Source organism: Elephas maximus, chromosome 5 (genome assembly GCF_024166365.1).
Source record: "Elephas maximus indicus isolate mEleMax1 chromosome 5, mEleMax1 primary haplotype, whole genome shotgun sequence".
Lineage (NCBI taxonomy): Eukaryota > Metazoa > Chordata > Mammalia > Proboscidea > Elephantidae > Elephas > Elephas maximus.
Genome location: NC_064823.1, coordinates 110640143 through 110664189, shown reverse-complemented (window position 1 = coordinate 110664189; position 24047 = coordinate 110640143). Strand labels below are relative to the sequence as shown.

Sequence of the window (24047 nt, the reverse complement as noted above, 5' to 3'; positions counted from 1 at the left end):
CTGGCTCAGTTGCTGAGTCTCTGCTCCTGCTGCTGTTGTTAGCTGCATGGAGTGGCCCTGACTCATAGCAACCCCGTATGAAAAGGGTGGAAATGCTGCCCTGTCCAGACTGTTGTGATCCATAGGGTTTTCACCGACTGATTTTTCTAAAGCAGATCACCAGGCCTGCATTCTTCTCTATTCCTAAGCACTGTGAATTTGATTTGTTTGGGGATAAACCTGTCTGTAGCAGGGAATCTCACCACTTTATTTCTTTTCAGTCCTTTAAGCCTAATGTCAGAGCTTCATAAATCTATGGCTACTGAAATATCCTCTCCCCATCTGCCAATAACTTCCTAAAAACCCATTTTTCACGGAGACTTACCTAAGCAGATTTCTTCACTGCACTCTTTAACCACAGATCACCATGCAGATTCAGCCAGGTACTCGTGGATTTGGTTGATGAAGCTGAGACTTCCCTGTGCTTCAGATTGCTCGTTTGCAAAAATCGACTACTACTACTTATCTTGCCGCTTTGCTGTGAGAATCAAATGAAAGAACGCACATAATGCACACACGCTTGCACAGGACCTGGCTCAAAAACCACTAGCGCTAATATTACTTTCTACTTGAAGGTTAAACATACAAATCTAATTTTTTTAAAAAATTGCAGATTAAAGCCAGATATTGTGTCTTCTACTCAGAGTCCTTCATATAGTCAGGCGCCCCTCTTGATGCTCAAAGGTTATAGGCTATTTAAACAGTCCGTATTGTTTATGTGAGTGCGCAGAAAGGTTTTTGGTTTTTTGTTTTTTTTCCTTACCCTATGAGTCTGAGGCTCCAGATTTCATCATCAAAGAAGCAGAGCCCCTCAGAGAACTTGATAAGCAGCCAGGCACGGTTTTGTCATCTTTTCCTTTGTCAGGTCTTTGTTCCGCCCCTGGCTACCCTCTCTCTAACAGAACCACTTACTGGTGATTAAAAGGAGGGGCCTTCCAGCCGCCGGCGCGGGCCTCGGCGAGGGGCGGGGCCTGCCCACGCGGGGCGCAGAGCGCCGACGCCACTGATTGGGCTCACCCGCGGGGTCTGCACTTTCTTAAGTGCCAGCCAGTGGCGTAGACGGACCTGGGCTGGGGGCGCAGAGCGAGCACCTATCGAACCCGACGCCTCCTGCCTCCAAGGGCGCCACCGGCAAGGGGCTGACGGTGGTGCAGTGGGGCTGCGAGGACCCAGGGCAGAGGAGGCGTGCGCGGCGTGAGGGGACAGGAATCCTTGGCACGGACAGGAGCCAGACCTCCGGCTCCCGCCGACAGCGCCATGGACGGCACCGACAACGCAACCCAGTTCTTTGAGCCGTCCTCTTTGCTGCCAGACAACTATACCTTGTCACCCAATGCCAGCAGCGTGAGCCCCGGCCCAGACTTCCACCTTGCTCCTACCTCCAGCCCTAGCCCCAGCCCCAGCCCCAGCCTCAGTCTCGAGCCCAGTCCGAGCATCAGCTTCAGCCCTAGCCCTACTCCGACCCCGGAGCCGACGTCCAGCAGCTTCGCAGGCGGCGCGGCGAGCCAGAGTCCGCCCTCATTCCCTCCGTTCTGGACCTCCCACGACACCCCTTTCTGGGACACGCCGCTGAACCACGGGCTGAACGTCTTCGTGGGCGCCGCCCTGTGCATCACCATGCTGGGTTTGGGCTGCACGGTGGACGTGAACCACTTCTGCGCGCACGTCCGCCGGCCCGTGGGCGCGCTGCTAGCCGCGCTCTGCCAGTTTGGCTTCCTGCCGCTGCTGGCCTTCCTGCTGGCCCTCACCTTCAAGCTGGACGAGGTGGCCGCTGTGGCGGTACTCCTGTGTGGCTGCTGTCCCGGCGGAAATCTCTCCAATCTTATGTCCCTGCTGGTTGACGGCGACATGAATCTCAGGTATGACCTCTCTGTTCTTTAGGATCATTCTTAGGCTAGCCAAGCGCGTTCACAGCCACGGGTTCAAGACCAAGGAGAGAGGAAGTAGAGATGGGTAGAATGAAACACAGAAGGTGGGAGAACAAAGTGGAGGAAATCTCGATGCCTGGGCTTTAGAAAAAGGAGAGACGCTGACAGGTCACAGGGGGAAAGATGTAGACACAGACTGAGCTGCTCTGAGGATCTTGGGGTTTCACCCACAGCTCAGGCCTTTCAACTGACCCACCTCCCTCTTTAAGTGGTAGGCTCTCAGTGCAGGCCTTGGGCAGCTGGAAGACAAAGGGAATGGGGAAGTCTGAAGCTCGGACTCGCTGGAAATGGAAAAGCATAATAGGGTTATTGGCTCCAATAAAGAGAGTAATCTCATCTAGAATACAACATAATTCAGTTTAATCCAACAACTAGTACTCGGCAGCTTTAACATGTCTAACATTGCAGGGTGCTTTGGAGAATTAAAAAAATAGAAAAAATGCTCCTTGCACTGCGAATCATCCAGGCTGTCTTCAGTTCCATATTTTAAAGCCAGGGGCAGTGGTCATGAGGTAATATTTTTCTCCTGCCTCAGGTTTCATGTTTCAGTTGGGTTTTAGTGTTCCCTTGGCACTCCCCTCCGATGAAGTAGGTCCTCCCCAGACTTCAACCCCAGGGACTTGCAGTCTCCCTTCTCCCCTCCACCCAATGTTCAAGAAAAAGGTTGGCTGGCTCTTGGGTTGAAAGCCAACTTGCTGACTTGTGCTCATTCCCCTTTCTGCAGCATCATCATGACCGTCTCCTCCACACTTCTGGCCCTGTTCTTGATGCCTCTGTGCCTGTGGATCTACAGCCGGGCATGGATCAACACTCCTCTTGTGCAGTTACTACCCCTAGGAGCAGTGACCCTGACTCTGTGCAGCACCCTCATCCCTATTGGGTTGGGCATCTTCATTCGCTACAGATACAACCGGGTGGCTGACTACATTGTGAAGGTAAAGCCACTCTTTCATTGATATACCCTGTCTCTCTTAGCGTCCTTGGTCTCTATTCCTTTCTGAAACTCTAAGCAGTTTGGAAAGAGGGGGAAGGAGGAAAAGGGCTTGGCAACACTTGCATAGATAAACTTAAAAAAAAAAAAAGCTTATGCAGCAAAGATAACCACTTTTTTGAATTCCTAAAATGGCAGCTTTAATTAAGACACAGCTTAATTAAAAACAGCATAAATAAATGACCAGTACTTTGTGGGAGGAAATAGATAGTGGGAGGGGGGGAGATAACAATGCTATTAAGTAGCAACATATTTTCCACTAGCAAACTGTAAAAATCAAAGCAGATTAAATAAAATTATTTTTAATAGAATTTGTGCAGTATTTTAGAAATACATTACTATATTTTTAAAAGTAGAACTCTAATTCTGAGAAACCCTGTAATAAGTTTGTTTAAAAATGTTTTATTTATTTTCTTAAAATAAATCTGGACACTAATAAGGCTAAAATATTTGAAAAGTTAAATTGTGGCATTCGGGTAGAATACACAAAATATTTGCCTCAGAACACAAAATAAAATAGGTCCCGGGTTAAGAATATAGATTATATGGCTTTACTAAATTTGTGTGTTTCTTTTTCTTTCCCCGTTTATATTTCTTTCCCCATTTTATATGATTTCTAAAGCTTGTGAAAAGATGTAGGATTTATATTATTTTCTGCAGTATTTTCAATACTGCTTTATTTTCAAAAACTGGTATTTTCATAGCAGTAGTGATCTTCTGATAGTTGGAGAAAATGTTAAATATTCATAAATTAAACTTTCTTTGAGAACTCAAAAATAGTTGTAAATAAGAGTCATTCATGAACAGGATTCTTATCTCAGGAAATTAGTCAAATAAAGTACATAACTAGTTACTGTAAAATGCATAGGCAATTCCTTAAGACAAATGAAGAGGAAAAGAACCACTCCACTATTTCAATTATGTAGATTTAAGATGATATAATTTTTGTTTTACAAAATTAGAGTTCTTTTCTGTACACATATCCAGTCTTAAATTTTTTTTAAATCCTGTTTTATAAGAAGCATATATATTCTGAATGTAATAAATATGATTAAGAGATAGGCTGCTAACCAAAAGGTCAGCAGTTCAAATTCACCAGCTGCTCCTCGGAAACCCTATGGGGCAGTTCTACTCTGTCCTATAGAGTTGCTATGAATTGGAATCGACTTGACGGCAATGGGTTTTTCATGAGTATGTAGGTATATAATAAATATATGTATGTATGAAAAGCCCTGGTGGCAAAGTGGTTAAACACTTGGCTGCTAACCAAAGGGTGGCAGTTCAAACCCACCAGCTGCTCCACGGGAGAAAGATGTGGCTAGTCTGCTTCCAGAAAGAGTACAGCCTCGGAAACCCTATGCAGCAGTTCTACTCTGTCTTATAGGGTCAGTATGAATTGGAATCAACTCAATGGCAATGGGTTTGGCAGCGGTTTGTATATTTATATATAATGTATCCATAGATAATTTTGATATGCATTAAAGAATTTATTAAGCTTAATCATTAAGCTAATACTATTAATGTGATGGCATTTACTTTAAGATCTTAAGAATTCTCAGAGGAAATCAATCAAATCAGCTACTTTACATGCTAAAAACCGAATAAATACACTAAAATACAATTCGATAAGTTTGGCTGACTTTGAGTTTAAGGTGAACCCATCCTTAGTCTTTAGCCAACACGCTATTACTACTAAAACATGGTTTATAACATGGTTATGCAAACACTTTAAAATGAACATTCAATATCAGTGCTCACTGAAATGATTTAAAATAGTTCAAAGGAAACTTTGGAACCAGTATTTGCAAACTGAAGAATCACGGATTTCCTGGCAATGCTTTCAGTGTGGACACACTTTGAAACTTCATATAAGATGTTTGATTTAGAATGGTTTAGTTTCTGCCAACTGCACATTTGTAGTATAAGTAATTTATATCATAATTATTTCAGCATCTGCTAGGGTAGAATTTTTGACCAGCCCAGATAAATTATAAATCTGTATATTTAAGAAGAATGTAAAGAATATACCAATCCCACAAACTCCAAGAGTTTCCTCACAGATGTCCAGGGAACCAGTAGCAAAACTGAAGTTGTTCTCCATCTCTCTCTCATTCTCCCTCCTACTTCCCCTCCTTTTTAAAAACAAGTTAACTATCAATGAACTATTTTACGCAGGCAGTTTACTTGAATGAGTGAAATGTATCAGTCAGACCATCAGGATGACAAGTCGTATACAGAATCAGCTATCCCAACCCATTGCCATCGATTCCGACTCATAGCTATAATACCTCTAAAATCCACCTGTTAAAAAAAATTCCTGAGGTACCCTGGTGGCCCAGTGGTTAAGTGCTACAGTTGCTAACTAAAAGCTTAGCAGTTTGAATCCACCAGTCCATTGGGCAGTTGTACTCTGTCCATAGGGTTGCTGTGAGTTGGAATTGACTCGACAGCAATTTTTTTTTTTTAATAACTCCTAAGCATCACTAGAGACATGCAGATGGGGGGTTCCTTATGAACAGATGGAAAAAGAGGGGGGCTTGCAAAATTGCAAATAATTTCTCACATCTCCCTTTACATTTTTTTCTCTTACATGATCTAAGAAATGGCAGTTGTTTCAGTGTTGCTAATAATCCTCTGCAGTAAAAAGTATTCTGAAGATTAAAAGCATCACACACCACATTTCATAAAATTTAATAGCAACTACACCCCGTCATGTGCAAAACCAGAACTAATTTGTTATGGGAAACACGGGGTCCTGTTCAGGGAAAGCAGAAGTCCCCTTGACCACTGCATTCATCAGAACATATCTGGGGTATTGGGCTCAATTCTGCTGATCTGTTTGCCGAGGCACATTCACAAATTAAACGTACTCTCTCACAGCAGTCAGGACTCCCAGACAAAGTTGTGTGATGGAGGCTGCAAGTCTGGGGATGTTCTGGACAAGTGTTAACGTTCCTGAAGAGCTGTTTTTCAGAAGAAGTAGACGGGTTTATGTTGCTCCTAAGAGCACATCCAAGGCAATAGCTAGAGGCTATAGAAGGCAAATTGTCACTAGACATAAGGACAGCCTCCTAGCAATTCAAGCTGTTTGACATGGATCTGGATGCCTTCAGGAGGTGACCCCCTTCAGAGATACTTTGTCAAAAATATTTTAGGGCAAATATCTCCTTTTTGTGTGGGAGGACTCTTCTTCCAAGAAATTATGATTCTCTTACCTGAATTCTTTTTGAACTGTCTTACTTTTGATGGCTTGTCTATCCATTTTCTATTACTAGGTTTCCCTGTGGTCTCTGCTAGTGACTCTGGTGGTCCTTTTCATAATGACTGGCACTATGTTAGGACCTGAACTGCTGGCAAGTATCCCTGCAGCTGTTTATGTGATAGCAATTTTTATGCCTTTAGCAGGCTATGCCTCAGGCTATGGCTTAGCTACCCTCTTCCACCTTCCATCTAACTGCAAGAGGACTGTGTGTCTGGAAACAGGTAGTCAGAACGTGCAGCTCTGCACTGCCATTCTGAAACTGGCCTTTCCACCACAGCTTATAGGAAGTATGTACATGTTTCCCTTGCTTTATGCCCTTTTCCAGTCTGCAGAAGCAGGGATTTTTGTTTTAATATATAAAGTGTATGGAAGTGAAATATTGCACAAGCGAGATCCTTTAGATGAAGATGAAGATACAGATATTTCTTATAAGAAACTAAAAGAAGAGGAAATGGCAGACACTTCCTATGGCACAGTGAACACAGATAATTTAATCATCATGGAGACTACCCAGACTTCTGTCTAAACATGGAGATACATGAGAACGTCTATGTGGCTGATACATTACTTCATATTTATGGTCTGTGGTACTGTATTGGTTTACATAAAGGATAAAATTGGTTTGCATTATCATACATGTAACAATTATGATCTTCCCATTGTAAGGTTGCATTGGTGTATTAACCAAGCAGTTTTCACAAATTACGAATCAATGCCATAATATAACCTGCACCTGGGACCATTAAAGTGAAGCCTGAGCTAGTTAACTGTGTTTTTTGGTTTTCACCATTACCAATTTCTATGACTGTTTCAAATATGTGAATTATTAGAAAATAGGGTGTTGGAAATGTAGAATTTTGGTGCATTAGCTTATATGGGTAAAAAAAACCCTATATTTGTAAAGCATAATTGAGTTTAATGTAATTGTATAAAATTGTATTCTGCTCAATTTATAAATACCTGACAATGCTGATTTTGACCTTTATTCAGGGAAATCCCCAAACAGGTCAATTAAACAATGAAATAAGAGTATAGCAGCTTATTGTCAAACTTGTTTCAAATCGGAGAAAAATTATATTAATGTCTGTGTTTACTTGATCTCGTGTCTACTGCTGATGAACAGCCAACTTTTTTTCTAGTGGACAAAGCATTTCCTTTGGAAGTGGGGACTGGTTTGGTCTTCAGCATTTACGTAAACACACCCCAAATCAATTTATCTGTTGGCAGGATAGTCTGATTCGGAAAATTTAGAGAACTTGGAGCTCGGCTGCTTAACCAAAAGGTTGGCGGTTCAAATCCACCAGCTGCTCCTTGGAAACACTATAATAAGGGCAGCTCTGCTCTGTCCTATAAGGTCGCTGACTCAGAATGAACTTACAGCAGCAGGTTTGGCTTGGTTTTTACTATCCCTGGAGAGGAGCAAAGGAGCCCTTCTGACGCAGTGGATAAAGCTATTGACAGCTAAGTGAAAGATCAGCGGCTCAAAACCACCAGCCGCTCTGCAGGAGAAAGATGTGGCAGTCTGCCTTTGTAGAAATTTCCAGCCTTGGAAACCATGTGGGGGTCACTAGGTGTCAGAATCGGTCGCAGTGGGTTTCGGTTTTGGTTTGGAGAGGAGCAACAGTCGACACTCAACAGTACCTCCTGGTCATCATTTTGTGGGGGTGGCGGTGGAATGGGGAAACGTGCCCCAGGGGAGAAAACAATTAGCCTAGATATGAAAGCCCTAGAATGCTTCCCCATACACTTACGGAAAGACTTCAGAGGGCCACTCTGAGATACACTATAACCTCAAATCATAGCTAACAGACCCAAAGCAGTTCCCCAAACCGTCGTATTCTTACTCACCCAGAGGCACGCCGCCTCGCCTCGCCTCAGCTTCCCCGGCGGCGCAGACACCTGCAACAATCAGGGTGTGGGCACCACCTGGCGCAGCTAATCGCGGTGATACTTCTCTTGTTGGATTCCAAATCACCTCAGACGAGTTCACTTATAAATCAGTTCTTTCATCCCAAAGAAAGCCTTCTTTCCAGACTTCCTGGTGTGGAGAATTTCCACGTGGAGAGGGTCGGGGAGGGCCCCTGCAGCCTGGGCACGGGGAACAAACCCGAGGCGAGAAGGGTGCGGAGGGCGGTGCGGCGCTGCGAGTGGGGCCCGCGCTCGGAGCCAAGGGCAGTTCACGCCTCCGCGGCCGCCCCCGCAAGGCTGCCTACTTAGGCGCGGCGGGTGCTAGCTGCTGCGGCTGAGCTTATGGCTGCCCCAGAAGACGAAGTGTTGGACGGTTACATGTACCCCGCGTGCACCCCTTACTCATACCCCTACCCGCCGGCCGCCAAGGGCAAGGTCACGGCGGGAGGGGGCGGGTGGCGGCACCGCAGCAGGGCCTACCTTCCCGCTTCCTCCTCCTCGGTGGGGGTAGCCTCGACGTCTTTCCCCGGCTACGGGCAGCTGATGGCCGCCGAGTACTTCGACAGCTACCAGCGGGCGCAGCTCATGGCCCTCCTGTCCCAGGTGAGCCCCGGCCTCGCCCCGCGGCACCGCAGGGCCAGCAGCCGCGACGTGGGTGTGCAGGTGAACCCACGCCGCGATGCCTCGGTGCAGTGTTCGCTGGGGCGGCGCACGCTGCTGCGCAGGGCCGGCGACCCCGGCCTCTCGACCCGCCCGGGCGCCGAGGGCGCGGGCGGCGGCGGCTTGGTTTCCCCGCAGTCGGCTCGCCGGGGCCCAGAACAGGGCAGTCCGTCAAGCGGCGCCCCGCGGGCCGTGCGCTTCCCGCGCACGGTCGCGGTGTACTCCCCGGTGGTCTCCCGCCGCCTCACCACCTTCCTCGAGGGAACCGAGGCCGCAGCAGCGGGAGCCGGCGAGCAGAAGACCCGGGCGCTCGAGGGAAAGCGAGGGCCGTCCCCGAGGCCCGAAAGTCCGGAGCAGGGCGCGCCGTCGGCGAGGAAGGCGCCCCAGTGGCCGCAGTCCGAGGAAGACGACGACGACGACGAGGCACAGGCCGCGGTGCGAGCGAGCTGGGAGCAGCCTGCCGACGGGGACGTACCACCGCTGCAGGAGGCCCGGGGAGGTGTCGCGGCCCCGAGGAGCCCTGAGCCGGCGAACAGGGCCGAGGATGACGAGGATGCGGCCGTCGCGGGAGAGAGGTCGTCGCCGCCGCGGAGCCCCGAGCCGAGCAAGGAGCGCCTGCGTTTCCAGGTGAGGCCTGGGCCGGCCAGGGGCGACCTGAGGTTTGGGGCGGTCCCCGAGGGCATGGGACGTGACGGGTCTTCTGGTTCCTGCTCCTGCCGGCGCCCTGTGACTGCTCAGGACATGCGGAGGCGCAAAGCTTCCTTAGGCCACACACCTGCTGCGTTTCTACAGCCACTCCTAGCTTCTTTCAGGTGTCTTCTTTCAGTTCGAATTGAATCCAGTTTAGCTTGGTTCTTATTTGCAACTATTGCAAAGCATTGGCTCCAAAGGAACACCATTGGCCAGGAACATGCCTTTTTAATACTTTTATTCTGAGCATGTATGCAGTATGAAACCCTGACCTTAGGCAAATGGTCCGCTCTGGACCCCGCATTTATATGACCTAGGGAGGGTACTCACATCCCAGTTTGGGCTTTTTTTAGGGAGGGTACTCACATGGACTGCAAGGTGACCTCGCGGGCAGAAGAGTGGATTCCTGAGATGTGACTCCTATTTCCGCGCTCAATTTGGGAAAAGCCTTATTAACAATTGTCTGGGGTCCTCCTGTTCAGCTCTTCCGCATCTCCAGCTCTGACCTCCATCTTCCAAGCCGACAGTCTGCTGGAAGCTAGAGCTCCTGGAACGCCCCCTTTAGGAGCTTTCCTTGCTTTTGAAAAGTACCCCTGCAGGACGAGCTCAATACTGCTAAGGCAGTCTGACTGTCCAGTGTTGCTGCCGGAGAGAGCAGTAGGCTTTGGGGGACCAGTTCACACTAGCTGAACTCCAAAGGGCTTAGAGGTGCACAGAGGACCATTATAACCCAGGGGAAGTGGGAAGGAAGGCATAAGAGGAGTGAGAGGCTGGGAGGAGTTCTTTGTTGCTCACTTCCACAGCCATTGTAGAGGCTCTTTTAAGAAGGGAGGTGGGGGGCGGGGCGTGAAATTAAGAAGCTCTCAGCCCCAGTCTGGCCATGGACAAAATGTGTTTTTAGGCAAGCCTCCACCTTCCTAGGCTTCAATTTGCTCACCTGTGAGATTGCTCTAAGTGCTTTTCAAAGTTTCTTCTGTTGTAAAGGCCTAACTCCGAAGAAATTTTTTCTTTTTAATAATTTTTATTGAGCTTTAAGTGAACATTTACAAACCAAGTCAGTCTGTCACATATAAGCTTATATACACCTTACTCCATACTCCCACTTACTAACTCCCAAGAAATTTGTTTGTAACTTCTCACTGGGAGAGGGAAGAAGGGAAGCTAAAGAAAGTAATACTACTTTACCAAAAAAACAAACCAAACCCAGTGCCATCGAGTCCATTCCGACTCATAGCAACCCTACAGGACAGGGTAGAACTGCCCCATAGGGTTTCCAAGGAGCGCCTGGTGGAGTTGAACTGCCAACCCTTTGGTTAGCAGCCGTAGCACTTAACCACTATGCCACCAGGGTTTCCAAATACTACTTTAGTTCACATTAAATATGACTTAAATCTGGTGAAAATTTAAGTAGCAGGGTGATGTTGTTAGCTGCCTTCTAGTCAGCCCGACTCACGGAGGGGCCCCGTGCCCCATGGGCTTGGACCGTTGTGATCCATAGGGTTTTTCATTGGCAGATTTTAAGAAGCAGATCACCAGGCCTTTCTTCCTAGTCTGTGTTACTCTGAAAGCTCCCTGAAATCTGTTCAGCATCACAGCAACAATACACAAGCCTCCACTGACAAGTGAGCGGTGGCTATACTCGAGGTGCCTTGGAAGGGAACCCCAGGCCTCCCGCATGGAAGGTGAAAATTCTACCACTCATCTACCACTGCCCTCACCAGCAGGGTAAAGAATTGGAAATCTTGGAAACACACCTTAAGGTATCTTATGGTGCAGAGTCTGTTCATTTTCTTCAGGGTAACCACTTCCTTATGTGTAAGTTCTAAGATCAGACTCTTCTACAGAGAAAAGGCCTCCCTAAAGAGAATTTCAGGCTTCAGTAAACCCTAGATGTTTAGCTTTTTCTTGCCTGAGAGAAAACACCTATATAGTCATATTTGTTCCCCTGCCTTATATGAACCAAGTTAAGCTGGTGTATAAACATTTTTGGACTCATATTTACTTATTTGCTTGACTAAGCCATTGTAGTTGTTAGGTGCACTGAGTCAGTTCCAACTCATAGTGACCTTGTGTACAACAGAACAAAACACTGCCGGGTCTGCACCATCCTCACAACTATTGTTATTCTTGAGTCCATCATTGCAGCCACTGTGTCAGTCTGTCTCGTGGGTCTTCCTCTTTTTCACTGACCTTCTACTTTACCAAGCGTGATGTCTCTCTGCAGGGACTGGTCCTTCCTGATAACATGTCCATTAGCTCATTTGATTACTATAGTGTAGAAGTTTATCTAAACCTGATCCTACTGTTTTTTCCTCCATGATCTAGAATAAGGTTGCCAATTTTTAAATATTAGATCCTTCCCAGCTTCTGCAATGAAGGGTAATTCAACTGTTATGTTAGTTAAACTCTGGTATTCTGTTCAGTTCTTAGAGCAGAAGTATGGCTATTATCACTGCAAGGACTGCAACATCCGATGGGAAAGTGCATATGTGTGGTGTGTACAGGGCACTAACAAGGTAAGAAATCCCTTGTAACTGGCATCTTTTTAAACAAAGTGCCAACAGGGTTTTGCTTTCAGTTTTCCTCTCTCTTTCATTACAGGTTTACTTCAAGCAATTTTGCAGAAGTTGTCAGAAGTCTTATAACCCTTACAAAGTGGAGGATATCATCTGTCAAGTAAATGTTTTCATTTGGGGCCTCAGTTTTGTAGTGGTAGAGAGTTTTAGTTTCTTGAATGTATTTCTTAAAGAGGCTAGGTACCCAGATACCTTGTTTTTTTTTTTTTTTTTTTTTTAATTGTACTTTAGATGAAGGTTTACAGAGCTAGTTTCTCATTAAACAGTTAGAACACATGTTGTTTTGACTTTGGTTAACAACTCCATGACCTGTCAACACTCTCTGTTTTCAATCTCCTGGGTTCCCTATTACCAGCTTTCCTGTCCCCCCGTCTTCTAGTCCTTGTCCCTGGGCTGTTGCACCCCTTTAGTCTCGTTTTGTTTTATGGACCGGTCTAATCTTTGGCTGAAGGATGAACCTCAGGAGTCACATTACTGAGCTAAAAGGGTATCCAGGGACCATACTCTTGGGGTTTCTCCAGTCACTGTCAGGCCAGGGTTTCTCCAGTCACTGTCAGGCCAGTAAGTCTGGTCTTTTTTTGTGAGTTAGAATTTTGTTTTGCATTTTTCTCCAGCTCTGCTGGGACTCTCTATTTTGATCCCTGTCAGAGCAGTCAGTGGAGGTAGCCCGGCACCATCTAGTTGTGCTGGACTCAGTCTGGTGGAGGCCATGGTAAATGTGATCTGTTAGTTCTTTGGACTAGTCTTTCTCTTGTATCTTGTTTTTTTCCTTCTCCCTTGTTCCTGAAGGGGTGAGAACAGTGGAGTACCCTAGATGGTTGCTCACACCCTTTTAAGACTCCAGATGCTACTCACCAAAGTAGAATGTAGAACATTTTCTTTATAAACTATGTTATGCCAATTAAGCTAGATGTTCCCTGAGACCATGGTCCCCACAGCCTTCAGCCCAGCAGTTTGGTCCCTCAGGGAGTTTGGATGACAGATACCTTAGTTTCTGATGACTTTTTGGTAGGAGGAAGTAGTAGAATATCTATTGGGAAATAAGGGTTTAGATGTTAGTTTCCTTCTGCCCTTGCAAAGCTCTGTCAACCTCTTTGAGAGTGTTACCTCACTTTGCGATGTGGAAGAATGTTTTACTTGCTACCCAGGGTCTGACATGAGAGAAAATAATCTGAAAACTAGACTACTTTTCTACTAACATGAGGTGGGAAGGTCAACTATTTTATCTGAGTGCTTTTTATGAAGCACATACCCAAGTTAAAGTATTTAGAATAAGCAGAGAGTTTTAAAGTTTCAGTCTTGCCTGAGAGTTCCCAAAGGGAGGACAGTTTGTTTTAAAGTAAATCTAAAAGTTGTTGCCCAGCTTTATGGGGAGATTAAGTGAGGGATAACTGGTAACATTGCTTGTTTACTGTTAACTAAGCACTGCACTAAGGGACTTCAGAAATCTGCTAAGAGGAAGGAAGTGATTAAATTTATCACACAGCTAGCAAAGCCTGAAGTATGAAAAACTGTGTGGACTTCTAGGTGACAGCAGGAAGAAAGGTTCTAAGGCAGTGGTACCCAGCCACTCTGCTCTTTGCTCAGCAGTTGCTGCTCTGCCCAGCTGCCTCATCTTGAGAGCACTTACAGCAGAAGGGGTAATGTCAGCCGGCCACTGATGACAGGCCTGACCTTAGGCTTGCTAGTCACTGGTCCTTAGCTTTCATTGTCAGAATCCTCCTCCCCCCACTTGTTTGTTCTCCACCTTTCCAGTGCAGGAAAGTATCTCCCCCTAGAAAATTCCAGGTTTCATAAGAAACTTCACAACTGAGAACTGAATCAGATGTGATATGGAACCACTGCAGCATAGCTAACCAACCAGTTGGTATCAAGTCGATTCAGACTCATGGCAGCCCCATGCGTGTTGGTAGAACTGTGCTCCTTAGTGTTTTCAATGGCTGATTTTTTGGAAGTAGAGCACCAGGCCTTTCTTCTGAGATGCCTCTAGGTAGACTTAAACCAACAACCTTTCTGTTAGCAGCCAAGCACGTAACCTTTTCTGCCACCCAGGGACGTCACTACATAGTTTAAAAAAGAAAAACCAAACCTAGTCCCATTGAGTCGAATCCGACTCATAGCGACCCTATAGGACAGAGTAGAACTGCCCGTAGTTTCCAAGGAGCGCCTGGTGGTTTCGAACTGCCAGCCTTTTCATCAGCAGCTGTAGCACTTAACCACTACACCACCAGGGTTTCCAGTACATAGTTAGATGTGTTCAATTCTTAACGCAATCATTGCTAGGTAGGATGTGACATAAAACAAGATGAGCACAAGGCCTTGCTTAGAGTACATTCAGTTAAGTATTTGAATGGACTAGGAAAAAAAAAAACCAAGAAAACCTTGAAGTCCTTGGAAATCACCAAGGGGTTTATCTTCTGTTATGTACTTCTCACTTTGATTTTTTAGAGTTGTAAACAGACGAGATGCTCCTGCCCAGTAAAACTTCGCCATGTCGACCCTAAGAGGCCCCATCGACAAGATTTGTGTGGGAGATGCAAAGGCAAACGCCTCTCCTGTGACAGCACTTTCAGCTTTAAATATATCATTTAAACAAATGTAAAAATGGTCCTGTGGAGCGCAGTAATGGAGCAGACAAGTGAGCTTTTTTCCTCGCCCCTTCTCCTTTCTACCTCCCCCTTCTCAAAATACTTCATGAAAGGCAGTGTACTTTGACAAAGCCTTCAAATAAAGGTATTGCAACACAACTTATAAATTGCATAAAATCTTCATGTTTTTAAAAATAAATTTTAGGAGAGCTTGTTTTGTGCTAACAGTCTGAGGCTGTCAACTTTACCAACTTTACCTTTATTTTCCACATTGGTTCAATGCACATGGTGTGCTGGGCTCTGAGCTAGGTAACAGTAGCTTGAGAAACAACTTAGGGGCTCACGGACATGAGGTTTACAGTTTACGTAGATCTGTAGGGCTAAGCTTATAAGAGATTTATTGAATGAAAAGAAGCTTTTTCCATATTAAAATAAGCATCTGATCCTCTAAGGGAGAAGGAGGTGGAGGCAGCTGTTCCTTCATGTGTGGAGCTAGTTGGGGGTAACCCAAAGTCAGAAAACTTCAGAGGCTGGTGAGGTGTAGGTGGTAGCTTCAGTGCATATGGGATGATCTTGCTTGGTTTAGTAGGTAACAGACTATTGGAGGCTCAGGAGAATTATAAACTGACTTTGTAATCATTTCCTGCATGTGTGGTGCAAGTGAGGCTGGGGATGGGGTGGCTAAGGGCAACTCCTTTAAGATGTTAAATAACAAATCTATCAATGAACTTCAGGTGGTAATTGCCTGTTTAAAAAAATGATTTAAAAAACAAAGCTTTTTTTTTTTTTTTAAACCCATTAGGTGCCCTCGAATTGATTCCCACTCAGAGTGACAGAGTAGAACTGCCCTTACAGGGTTTTCAAGGCTATAATCTTTACAGGAGCAGATCACCAGATTGCCAGTGGGTTCAAACCACCAACCTTTGGCTAGCAGCTGAGCTGCTTAACTGCTGTGCCATCCAAAAAAACCAAACCAAACCCAGTGCCGTCGAGTTAATTCTGACTCTTAGCGACCCTATAGTACAGAGTAGAACTACCCCATAGAGTTTCCAAGGAGCACCTGGTAGATTCGAACTGCTGACCCTTTGGTTAGCAGCTGTAGCACTTAACCACTACACCACCAGAGTTTCTTAAAAAGCCCCCTAAAATAAATGTTTTTAAAGATTTCAAATCAGTTTGACAGCTCTGGCCTTCATTGACTTGCAGCTATAATCAGGAAAGTGTTTTTTGCTGTCTTAAGCAGGATTCTCCATCCTAGCTGCACAAAACAGCTTTCCAGATGATCCAGAGAGAACACTGAGGCCCACTCTGAGATGAAGGTTATTGGTTTCATGGTTAGGGAAACCACATAATCGGGAAAAGAAAAAAACAAGGTGCTAATTATGCCTTCTTCCTATTCCCTAGCCATCTCCCTACTGTAGACGGGCATATGAGTCTGTTAACATCGTGGATGCTTGTGTAGTCAAATGTGAAGGATGAAAAGACTTAAAATGAGTTTGAGGGAAATGGGAAAGGCCCTTCTGCATCAATATCTACTAGGAGGTGATTGTAAAAAACAACAAAAAAAACAGATTCCTAGGCCCCTGTTTCTACTGAGTTACTATCTGGAGGTGAAGCATTTAACAAGCAACCTGGTGATGCTTTTAGAATTGAAGCTTGAAAACCACTAGTTTGGTCAGTCCTGTGCTTACTATGGAGCCAGCCCTGGTGGCGTAGTGGCGAAGAGCTCGGCTGCTAACCAAGAGGTCAGCGGTTTGCATCCAACAGCCGCTCCTTGGAAACCTTTGGGGCAGTTCTGTTCTGTCTTTTAGGGTCACAGTGAGTCAAATCGACTCGACAGCAACGGGTTTATGCTACTACAGAACACAGATGTGGCCTCTGTCCTTATGGACCTTCCAGCATAGTGGGGGAGATGGCCATTCTTTTTACATAAAGTCCTTTGGAGGAGCTACTGGATCAGTTAAGTGCCTGTAATAAATGGGGAATCTAACTTAGGGAGGTAGGGAAAGCCTGCCTAAGAAAATGACACCTCAGCTGAGAGTTGAAGTTGGGTGAGTTGAATCAGGCAAAGAGAGGAAGGAGACATTTCCCAGACCAAGGCAACAGCACGTGCACAGGCCTGCTGGTGGGAAGAACCAGTGGTAGAACACTCCTGGAGGTCTGGGACGGGCATGATTTCGGGAGGGGTGGGGGAGACTGGCAGGGCCAGGCTGGGAGGGCTTTTCAGGCCTTGTTAAGGAGGCTTGTTCTTTACCTGGTCATCAGTGAGAATCCAATGAAGACTTTTAAAGGTGTGGTGGGATAGGGGAGCCCTGGTGGTGCAGTGTGGTTAAGAGCTTGGCTGCTAACCAAAGGTCAGCAGTTTGAGTCCACTAGCTGCTCCTTGGAAACCCTACAGTTTCTACTCTGTTCTGTAGGGTCGTTATGAGTCGTAATCAACTCAACGGCAGTGGGTTTGGTGGGGTAGGATATGGTGACAGATTCAACATTAAAAAGAAATAATCACTACAACAGATGCCTGTAGACCAGCAATGAGACTGGCAGGGATCAGATAAAGTGGAGGTGGGGCCAAAGAGAAGTGAATGAACTCTTTAGGTGTGTGGGTAAGGGCGATGTTCTAATACCTATTACTAGTGATTTGGCTGGGGGTAGGTACATGGATAGGAAACTCATTTGACTCCCATGGCATGCAGAGGCACATAATATGTGCCTAGTATTTCCTGAATGAATGAGTTAATAATAGAAACGTACCTGCAACAAGTCCTAAGACATATTCGCTGGCTATGTATTACGTAGTTAAATCGTCCTTTAAATTCAATATTGTTTGCAGTTAATTTTCCTAACAGGGCAGCTAACCCTATTTTATAGAAGATAAACTGTGCTTTCCTTAGGGTATTTAAACACGGAACAAAGTGACTCAAAAGCCTTTATCATGATGAGTGAGTTACGGTGATAACATTCTAGCAGTGAGAAGGCACTGTCAAACTGTTTATGCACACAATTCAAAAGTTATAAAACGTGAATAAAATATCTTTTGAGAGGTTAAAATACTCCAAGATGTTATCTCTGTGTCAAGATAATATATAAGAATGCCACTATTGTTATGTGCTGTTGAGTCGATTCCGACTCATAGTAACTCTCTAGGACAGAGTAGAACTGCCCCATAGGGTTTCCAGGGAGTGGCTAGTGGATTCCAGCTGCCAGCCTTTTGGTTAGCAGCCTGAGCCCTTAACCACTGTGCCACCAGGGCTCCCGAGAATGCTCCAAAATATAATTAAATTCATTCCAATATTTTCTTTCACTTAGTTTATGCTGGTGTGGTATATGAGCAGTTCTTTTCACAGACCTAAATTTAAGCAGGTTATATGTTGTACCACCCCTTGTTTTACATCACTAAAATTAAAAAAACATATTTTCTAAATTCTATAAAAATCTTGTGGCCTTCTATTTTGGAAGGAGCATTGAAGAACCTGCCAGAAAACTTCTTTTGGTGTTATTTTACAAACTTATGATTTGAAAACGATAAATTCACAGGGCAAAAGAAAAAGATTGCGTATAGCAAACACTGTCCTCTAAGTGTAACTAAGTAAGGGATTTAGTAAATACGCATTTGATGTGTTAATAAATGCAAACTTTGGATTTAAAGGGCAAGGAACAAAGAAGTGAAAGCTTGAGGAAAACCCATTTGCAAAAGGACAATCCTGTTAAGTATATATTTGCATCTTGCTTTCTGCAGGTGTATTCATTTTTATTATACTATTAATAGACTTAGTTACATAAAAATAAATACAAAAAGCAAATTTCCACTTTTTCAAAAGGTTTTGGTTTGGGTAAGTAGTCATCTAATTTTGGTCTTTTTTTTAAGGAAAATTATTTAAAAAGAATGAAGGTAACATCTAAAAAGTTTCTAAATGACACATACTGTAATCATTCATCTTTTCTTAAAATACCACACAAACTGACACTACAATGCTTTTTATTTTAACAATGTAAGGAGGGTGAGAAAAATAGGAGATGGGGAGATAGTATGTGAAGCGTGGTGCATACTAGATACCACCCCGTCTTCCTGCACCACATCCAAAAGCTATTAAATAATTTACATTTACAGTACCAGAACACCACCAAAATAATTGTTTTATCAGGGTCAAAAAAATACAGTGATTATGAGTGTGCCGTGACCAGTTATGGAATTTTACAGGTAACAACTATGGTCAGCAGTCCAATGGTGTGCACAGTGCCTTCAATTAATGCACTTGAGCATAATTTACATTTCTGGCAGGATTCACACCCCCAAGAAAAGGCAAAGCTAAGCATTTCATTTCTACATTCTAATCTCTGGAGTCACAGAGCCCAGTTCAAAAGAAAAGTCACAGTGGATAAGAGATGCATATAAAAAATACAAGGTGTTCTTTTCAAATCAGGAATCGTGGGACTACATTCATTTCTTTTACAAAATGCTATTTAAAAAAGGACGGAGAATCCAGTTCATGTTATGCTACAGCCTTAGACAGTGAATAAGCATATTGCATGGTTTGGTAGTCAGTCTTCAGGCTTCCTTTCATTTTCCCCCGTAGCCTCAGGTTCCTTTAGGGTGAAACATGTGAGTCCTGAACCAAACGTATAAAAATGCATTTGCATCTCTCTTCTTGAATTCTGCAGACTTCAGCCTGCAAGTCATATATTCTACCATCAGTGACCACAATTTTTTCTTTAGCTTTGTACACCCATTCTTGTATAACAGTGCAATGCACAAATGTACAAGAAAATACTGGTTTTAATCTATACAGTTTCTATAATAATTATGGAGTAAAATAAGTTAACTTTTCTAATGAAAGTTGCTGACGGGCAGCATACATCTTTATTTTACATTTTAAAGTCTCTGCAGGCATCTACTTTGGTTAGTTATCAACAATTGTAACATAAGCACTGATCAGAGAACTGAGCAGCATTCCAATAACGTTAACAGATATATTATTTCTTTTGAGATACTGGGAAAGTCCAGTTTTAAAATATTAAAATGTTCTAACATTTATACACTATGAGGAGTTAGAGCTAATAAAATAAAATTTTTTCAAAAATAATCTTGCAGTGCTCTTTTAGGCATGCTTTGAGATGTTATCAAACATCCATACCTGGAAAATATGAGTATCACATATCCACACATCCCAACTCACACACACATAATTCCTTATAGGGACCAAAGAAACAAAAACACCCCAACCCTTAATCCACATATTGAAAAATCAATGGTTTTTGCAAATAAGTCTTTTCTGTGTCTATCTGCCTGGATGTTCTTCGTGTAGATGATGGATTACGCTTACGACCGCTGGAAATCCAAGCAGCTCTGCAGGTCCTCAGCTAAAATAAACCAGCCTTGATTTCAGCCTCATTTCACCTGCTTTACAATGTCTCAGTATTAGAGGCCATTATTGCAAGCTTTCTTGGAATTCTTTTTTTTCTCCTCAGAGTAATTTACGCATCACTTTTAGCCCTTTTCTTTCCACCTAGGTTAAGTAATTAAAAAAATTCTTCATACACTTATTGTGGGAGGTATTGGCAGCTGTGAAACAATTAGACTTTTTTCCCCTTCAGATCTTTGTTTTTGAGATTCTTACTTTTTTAGTTTGATACATTGTGACATTAGTTACAATACAGTTGTGGATGCTGCCAGAGAAAGTTATCAGTGAGTTGCAAGCGTTCATAAAAGGTGCTTGTTCATACTGTTAATCATCTTCAGTTTAGCTTCTTTCCTAAATGCCTGAAACTTCTCAGAATCCCGTGCTCACCAAGTTTCCAATGGGCTTGGCTTGTGCTAGAAGTTGGTATGATTGCACTGTGCGTAGAGACTCTCTTATTTCTAGATTAAGTTCCATCAGTTTGTAGTTGGCTTCAGACATGTCCTGGTTAGAGCCTATAACTGCAAAGCTTCCGGTTTGGCCCAGTGTCTGATGATGGAAATATATGTGTAACAGCGTCTGCACGGGGTCATCGTCACAACTGCCAAATATGTCACTGGGCCAGAGAGTTCTGAAAATAGACAATATTTTTAAGACCTGACACTAAATTATCAGTTAAGATTACATTTGAGTGAATATCTATAACAATAAAAAATTTCCTTGAACTGTGGAACTATTTCAATATTTGAGCAAATATACTGCTGAAAGAACTGCTGAAAGAACAATCTAAAATTAGTATCATTTTAGTGTAACTGTAGAATATAACAGTCACATTTTCATTTCACGAAGACATGATATTGAACCATTAAACTGAAAACCAAAACCCAACTAAATGGCCATTAAGTAAACTCCCAGTCTAGGTATAAAGACAACACCTTTAAATCTTTTCATATTTTACCTGAAAGCTTTGACTTGTGCTACAGCTGATATGAATTCCTTATTTTTCAAAGTTTCAATTAAAGAATGGATGGCAGTTTCTATGGTAGTTTGGGCAGCCTTGGATATATCAATTTCTTCAGTTTCTGAAGCAGATTCAGCTTCTTTGAGAATACTTTCCAGCTGAGCAAGTTCCTCTGACATGTTGATGACCTAAAACAAAACAAAAAATGTTTTAGCCTTTAAAGATTAATTTGTATATTCAGTTAAAAAAATTTTTTTTTAATTGGCTGCTAGAATATATCTGATTGTAGTATTATTTCCTCTTAAAGGTTATTTACAAATGTTAAGCTTAGTGCATAAAGGTAGTTAATATTTCTAGTTCTCTACTCTGTAGGAATAAGTGAATTATTTCAGCCACCAAACTAAGTATTCCTGATAAAGCAACAAGTTGTAACAAATGTTTATATTGGTTTTAACATGTGGTTAGTAAAAACACATTTATTGTTATGGGGGGATCATGGAAAATTTTTTGACAGTAATGAATGATCTCTACATATTTTAAAAGGATATTTAACTAGGGTACTTACATAAACCACATATATTTTATAAACACATATAAGAAACATATAAATGTATATATATGTATAATATTTATAGTTTTTTTTTTTACACAGATTTAACAATTTAAAAAAATTATCTCCCCAGTGATAGTTTTAGTATCAGCAGATGACAAGGGGGAAAAAGACTTGTCACTGCCTTTGAACCTATACATGAAATGATTTCTAACATTCAAAGTGTTTTTAACATGTTTATTCTTGTGTGCATTAACAGAACCACAGAAGTAATATGTGGACAAGATGTCAGGGGACTCCATAATACAATTTTCTGTCTTCGTTGAGTTGATGTGCTTTACTTGACTTGTGAGTCAGGCAATCTGTTGCTGCTGCTGAGACCTTCAAGGTCCAGAAACCTTTTAAGACTGTTAGATATCTGCTGTCTTATTTACTGATACCAAAAAACCAAACCCACTGCTGTCGAGTCTATTTGGACTCACAGCAACCCTACAGGACAGCGTAGAACTGACCCATAGAGTTTCTAAGGAGTGCCTGGTGGATTTGAACTGCCAACCTTTTGGTTAGCAGCTGTAGCACTTAACCACTAAGCCACCAGGGTTTCCTATTTACTGATAGGTCCTGAAATAACATATTAATTCAAAAAAGATAACTCATGGATTAAAAAAAGTGATTCACTGTAAGTGGCTTTTGACTTAAGCTATTCTAATGCTGGATATATGTATGTATATATATTTTCCTTTTCTAGAATCAATTACTGATGCCTAGTACATCTGAGATTTACCTCTGCTTCATTTTTTATTGTATTTACTTGATTGATAAGTTTACAGTAGGCCTGGAACAGAAGCAGCAATTGAAAATGCAGTTTGTATAGCCTCCGGCAGAGCTCCAGTTCCTAGAAATAAATAATATCACGTTAAATTTACGTGTTATTTTCCCCACGATATTTGACTAGACAGCATATTTTCAGTGACAATTAATAAATAATTACATTAAGATTTTCTTGGCTTTTTTTTTGCAGTAAGCAAGTTAATATGATGTGAAGCTGATGAAAGGCAGATGAAAGATGCTTTAAAGACTGGATTAAAATCAAAACATTAATGATCACTGTTGGTTACATAATTCATTCTTACTGTTAAGCACATTTTCACATTAGATACAGAGTGTTTCAATGGGCAATATGTAGGATGCTTTAAAAAGCATTCACTGTTATTTACAAATTTAAATTTACAATGAAAAGAATTTACAAATGCATAGGCTTTTGCCCATCAAGATGTGTATTTCACTGCATTTAACCAGAAGTGCTTGATACAGTACAATAAACTGGATAACCTTTTACCTAAGTAAGAATAGTCTGTCTTTAAAATAGATCCATCTTTCTAAAAGAAAACTGCTCTGTAACTTCATTGGCAAGAGACTATGAAATTAACATGTGCACTTTGATTTTTAAAATTAAGAATTTTAAAAGGAGTTATGTTAGTAATAGATTTAGAAAAAGACAGTTGCTAGTTGTACATACTAATTATAAAATTTCATTTTTTTTAAATAGGGCCAACATTTCATAGATTAGGGCTACGCGAAACTGAAGTACACGCTGCTCTTACAGTAGTCCATGACAAAACATTGCTAGGTCATAAGTGGACAAATGGCAGATGACAACCAGTTTGTCTGACAAGGTTAAATAGTCTATAAATCAAGACAGGTCACTTACTGCTAGAATTTCCATTTGCTAAGCAAGAAGGTGAGCAGGTCATAAAAAAAAAAAATACAAAAGAAGAAAAAGACCAAGAATTAGTATAAGAAATCATTTTAACTAGGGTCACAGATGTCCCAGGCAAATTGAAGAACATATATTTATACCCCAAAGGAAAATTTATGATGCTCTTTCCAAAATAAAACTTTTTAGACACTTACAACAATTCAGGGTGATTTTAACTCTTTGGGAAATAACAACTCAGTTATATTTAGGCTATGGTTTATTTCTGTGTAAAAAGCTACAAAGAGTAAAATTAAACCACTAATGTGATCTTGGGAAAAGAATGACTTTTACTTAAAACAGCAATTGCTATAATGTAGCTTCTAGAAGTACTTTTTAAAGTTGGTTTTTCTAAACAGTTTCCCCTAAAGAACCTTTTCACATTTATTCCTATCAATTTAGAAGGGATTTGCTAAGCAAAGGTGAACTTTAGCTCTGCACAGTTTACCATAAATTACGTGTATATTCATTCAATAAACATTAGTTGAGCACAATCCAATGCCAAACATATTAGCATATTTAAGGTTTGCATGTCTGAGGTTTTATTTTATTTAGTACTTAGAGATTAAGAACTATTTGGAGTTTTAAATACTTCTTCTTATCTATTAGAATAAAACAGAACTGACTACTGCATGTATGCAGTCTCCATTTTAGAATGTAATGAAAAAGAAACCAGCTGATAAAATTCATGAACACCAAACTATAGGAGATAACACAAAGTAATTCTGTAGCTCAGAATTAC

General features: G+C 42.5%; 3 protein-coding genes across 14 annotated transcripts in view; 2 read left to right on the top strand and 1 right to left on the bottom strand.

Moving 5' to 3' along the window:
- Nucleotides 1–1105: 1105 nt before the first annotated feature.
- On the top strand, nt 1106–6822 carry SLC10A4 (solute carrier family 10 member 4). Its single transcript, XM_049887106.1, has 3 exons — nt 1106–1898; nt 2692–2902; nt 6234–6822. The coding sequence occupies exons 1-3, from the start codon at nt 1297–1299 to the stop codon at nt 6744–6746; spliced, it is 1326 nt and encodes a 441-aa protein (XP_049743063.1). The 5' UTR covers nt 1106–1296; the 3' UTR covers nt 6747–6822.
- Nucleotides 6823–8451: 1629 nt separating this feature from the next.
- On the top strand, nt 8452–14825 carry ZAR1 (zygote arrest 1). The gene is made up of 4 exons (XM_049887105.1): nt 8452–9415; nt 11902–11994; nt 12080–12154; nt 14503–14825. The coding sequence occupies exons 1-4, from the start codon at nt 8471–8473 to the stop codon at nt 14644–14646; spliced, it is 1257 nt and encodes a 418-aa protein (XP_049743062.1). The 5' UTR covers nt 8452–8470; the 3' UTR covers nt 14647–14825.
- A 3638-nt stretch (nt 14826–18463) lies between these two features.
- Nucleotides 18464–24047, bottom strand: part of FRYL (FRY like transcription coactivator) — a 344107-nt gene continuing 338523 nt past the window's right edge. For 8 of the 12 annotated variants that reach the window (XM_049886274.1, XM_049886269.1, XM_049886271.1 and 5 more), the window contains 4 exons: nt 23261–23278; nt 22334–22444; nt 20997–21187; nt 18464–20669 (listed from right to left, as the gene is read on the bottom strand). In XM_049886274.1, coding sequence (XP_049742231.1) covers nt 20411–20669; nt 20997–21187; nt 22334–22444; nt 23261–23278 — 579 coding nt within the window. In that variant the 3' untranslated portion in view covers nt 18464–20410. The remainder of the gene's footprint in view (nt 20670–20996; nt 21188–22333; nt 22445–23260; nt 23279–24047) is intronic. The other 4 variants (XM_049886277.1, XM_049886279.1, XM_049886280.1 and 1 more) reach the window with 2 other exon arrangements.

Bases quoted from the DNA above. Each gene is read 5' to 3' on its own strand.
- SLC10A4 (XM_049887106.1), top strand. From the start codon at position 1,297: ATGGACGGCACCGACAACGCAACCCAGTTCTTTGAGCCGTCCTCTTTG. The intron at 1,899-2,691 runs GTATGACCTCTC...CCCTTTCTGCAG, and splicing joins GACGGCGACATGAATCTCAG to CATCATCATGACCGTCTCCT. The intron at 2,903-6,233 runs GTAAAGCCACTC...TTCTATTACTAG, and splicing joins TGGCTGACTACATTGTGAAG to GTTTCCCTGTGGTCTCTGCT.
- ZAR1 (XM_049887105.1), top strand. From the start codon at position 8,471: ATGGCTGCCCCAGAAGACGAAGTGTTGGACGGTTACATGTACCCCGCG. The intron at 11,995-12,079 runs GTAAGAAATCCC...CTTTCATTACAG, and splicing joins GTGTACAGGGCACTAACAAG to GTTTACTTCAAGCAATTTTG. The intron at 12,155-14,502 runs GTAAATGTTTTC...TTGATTTTTTAG, and splicing joins TGGAGGATATCATCTGTCAA to AGTTGTAAACAGACGAGATG.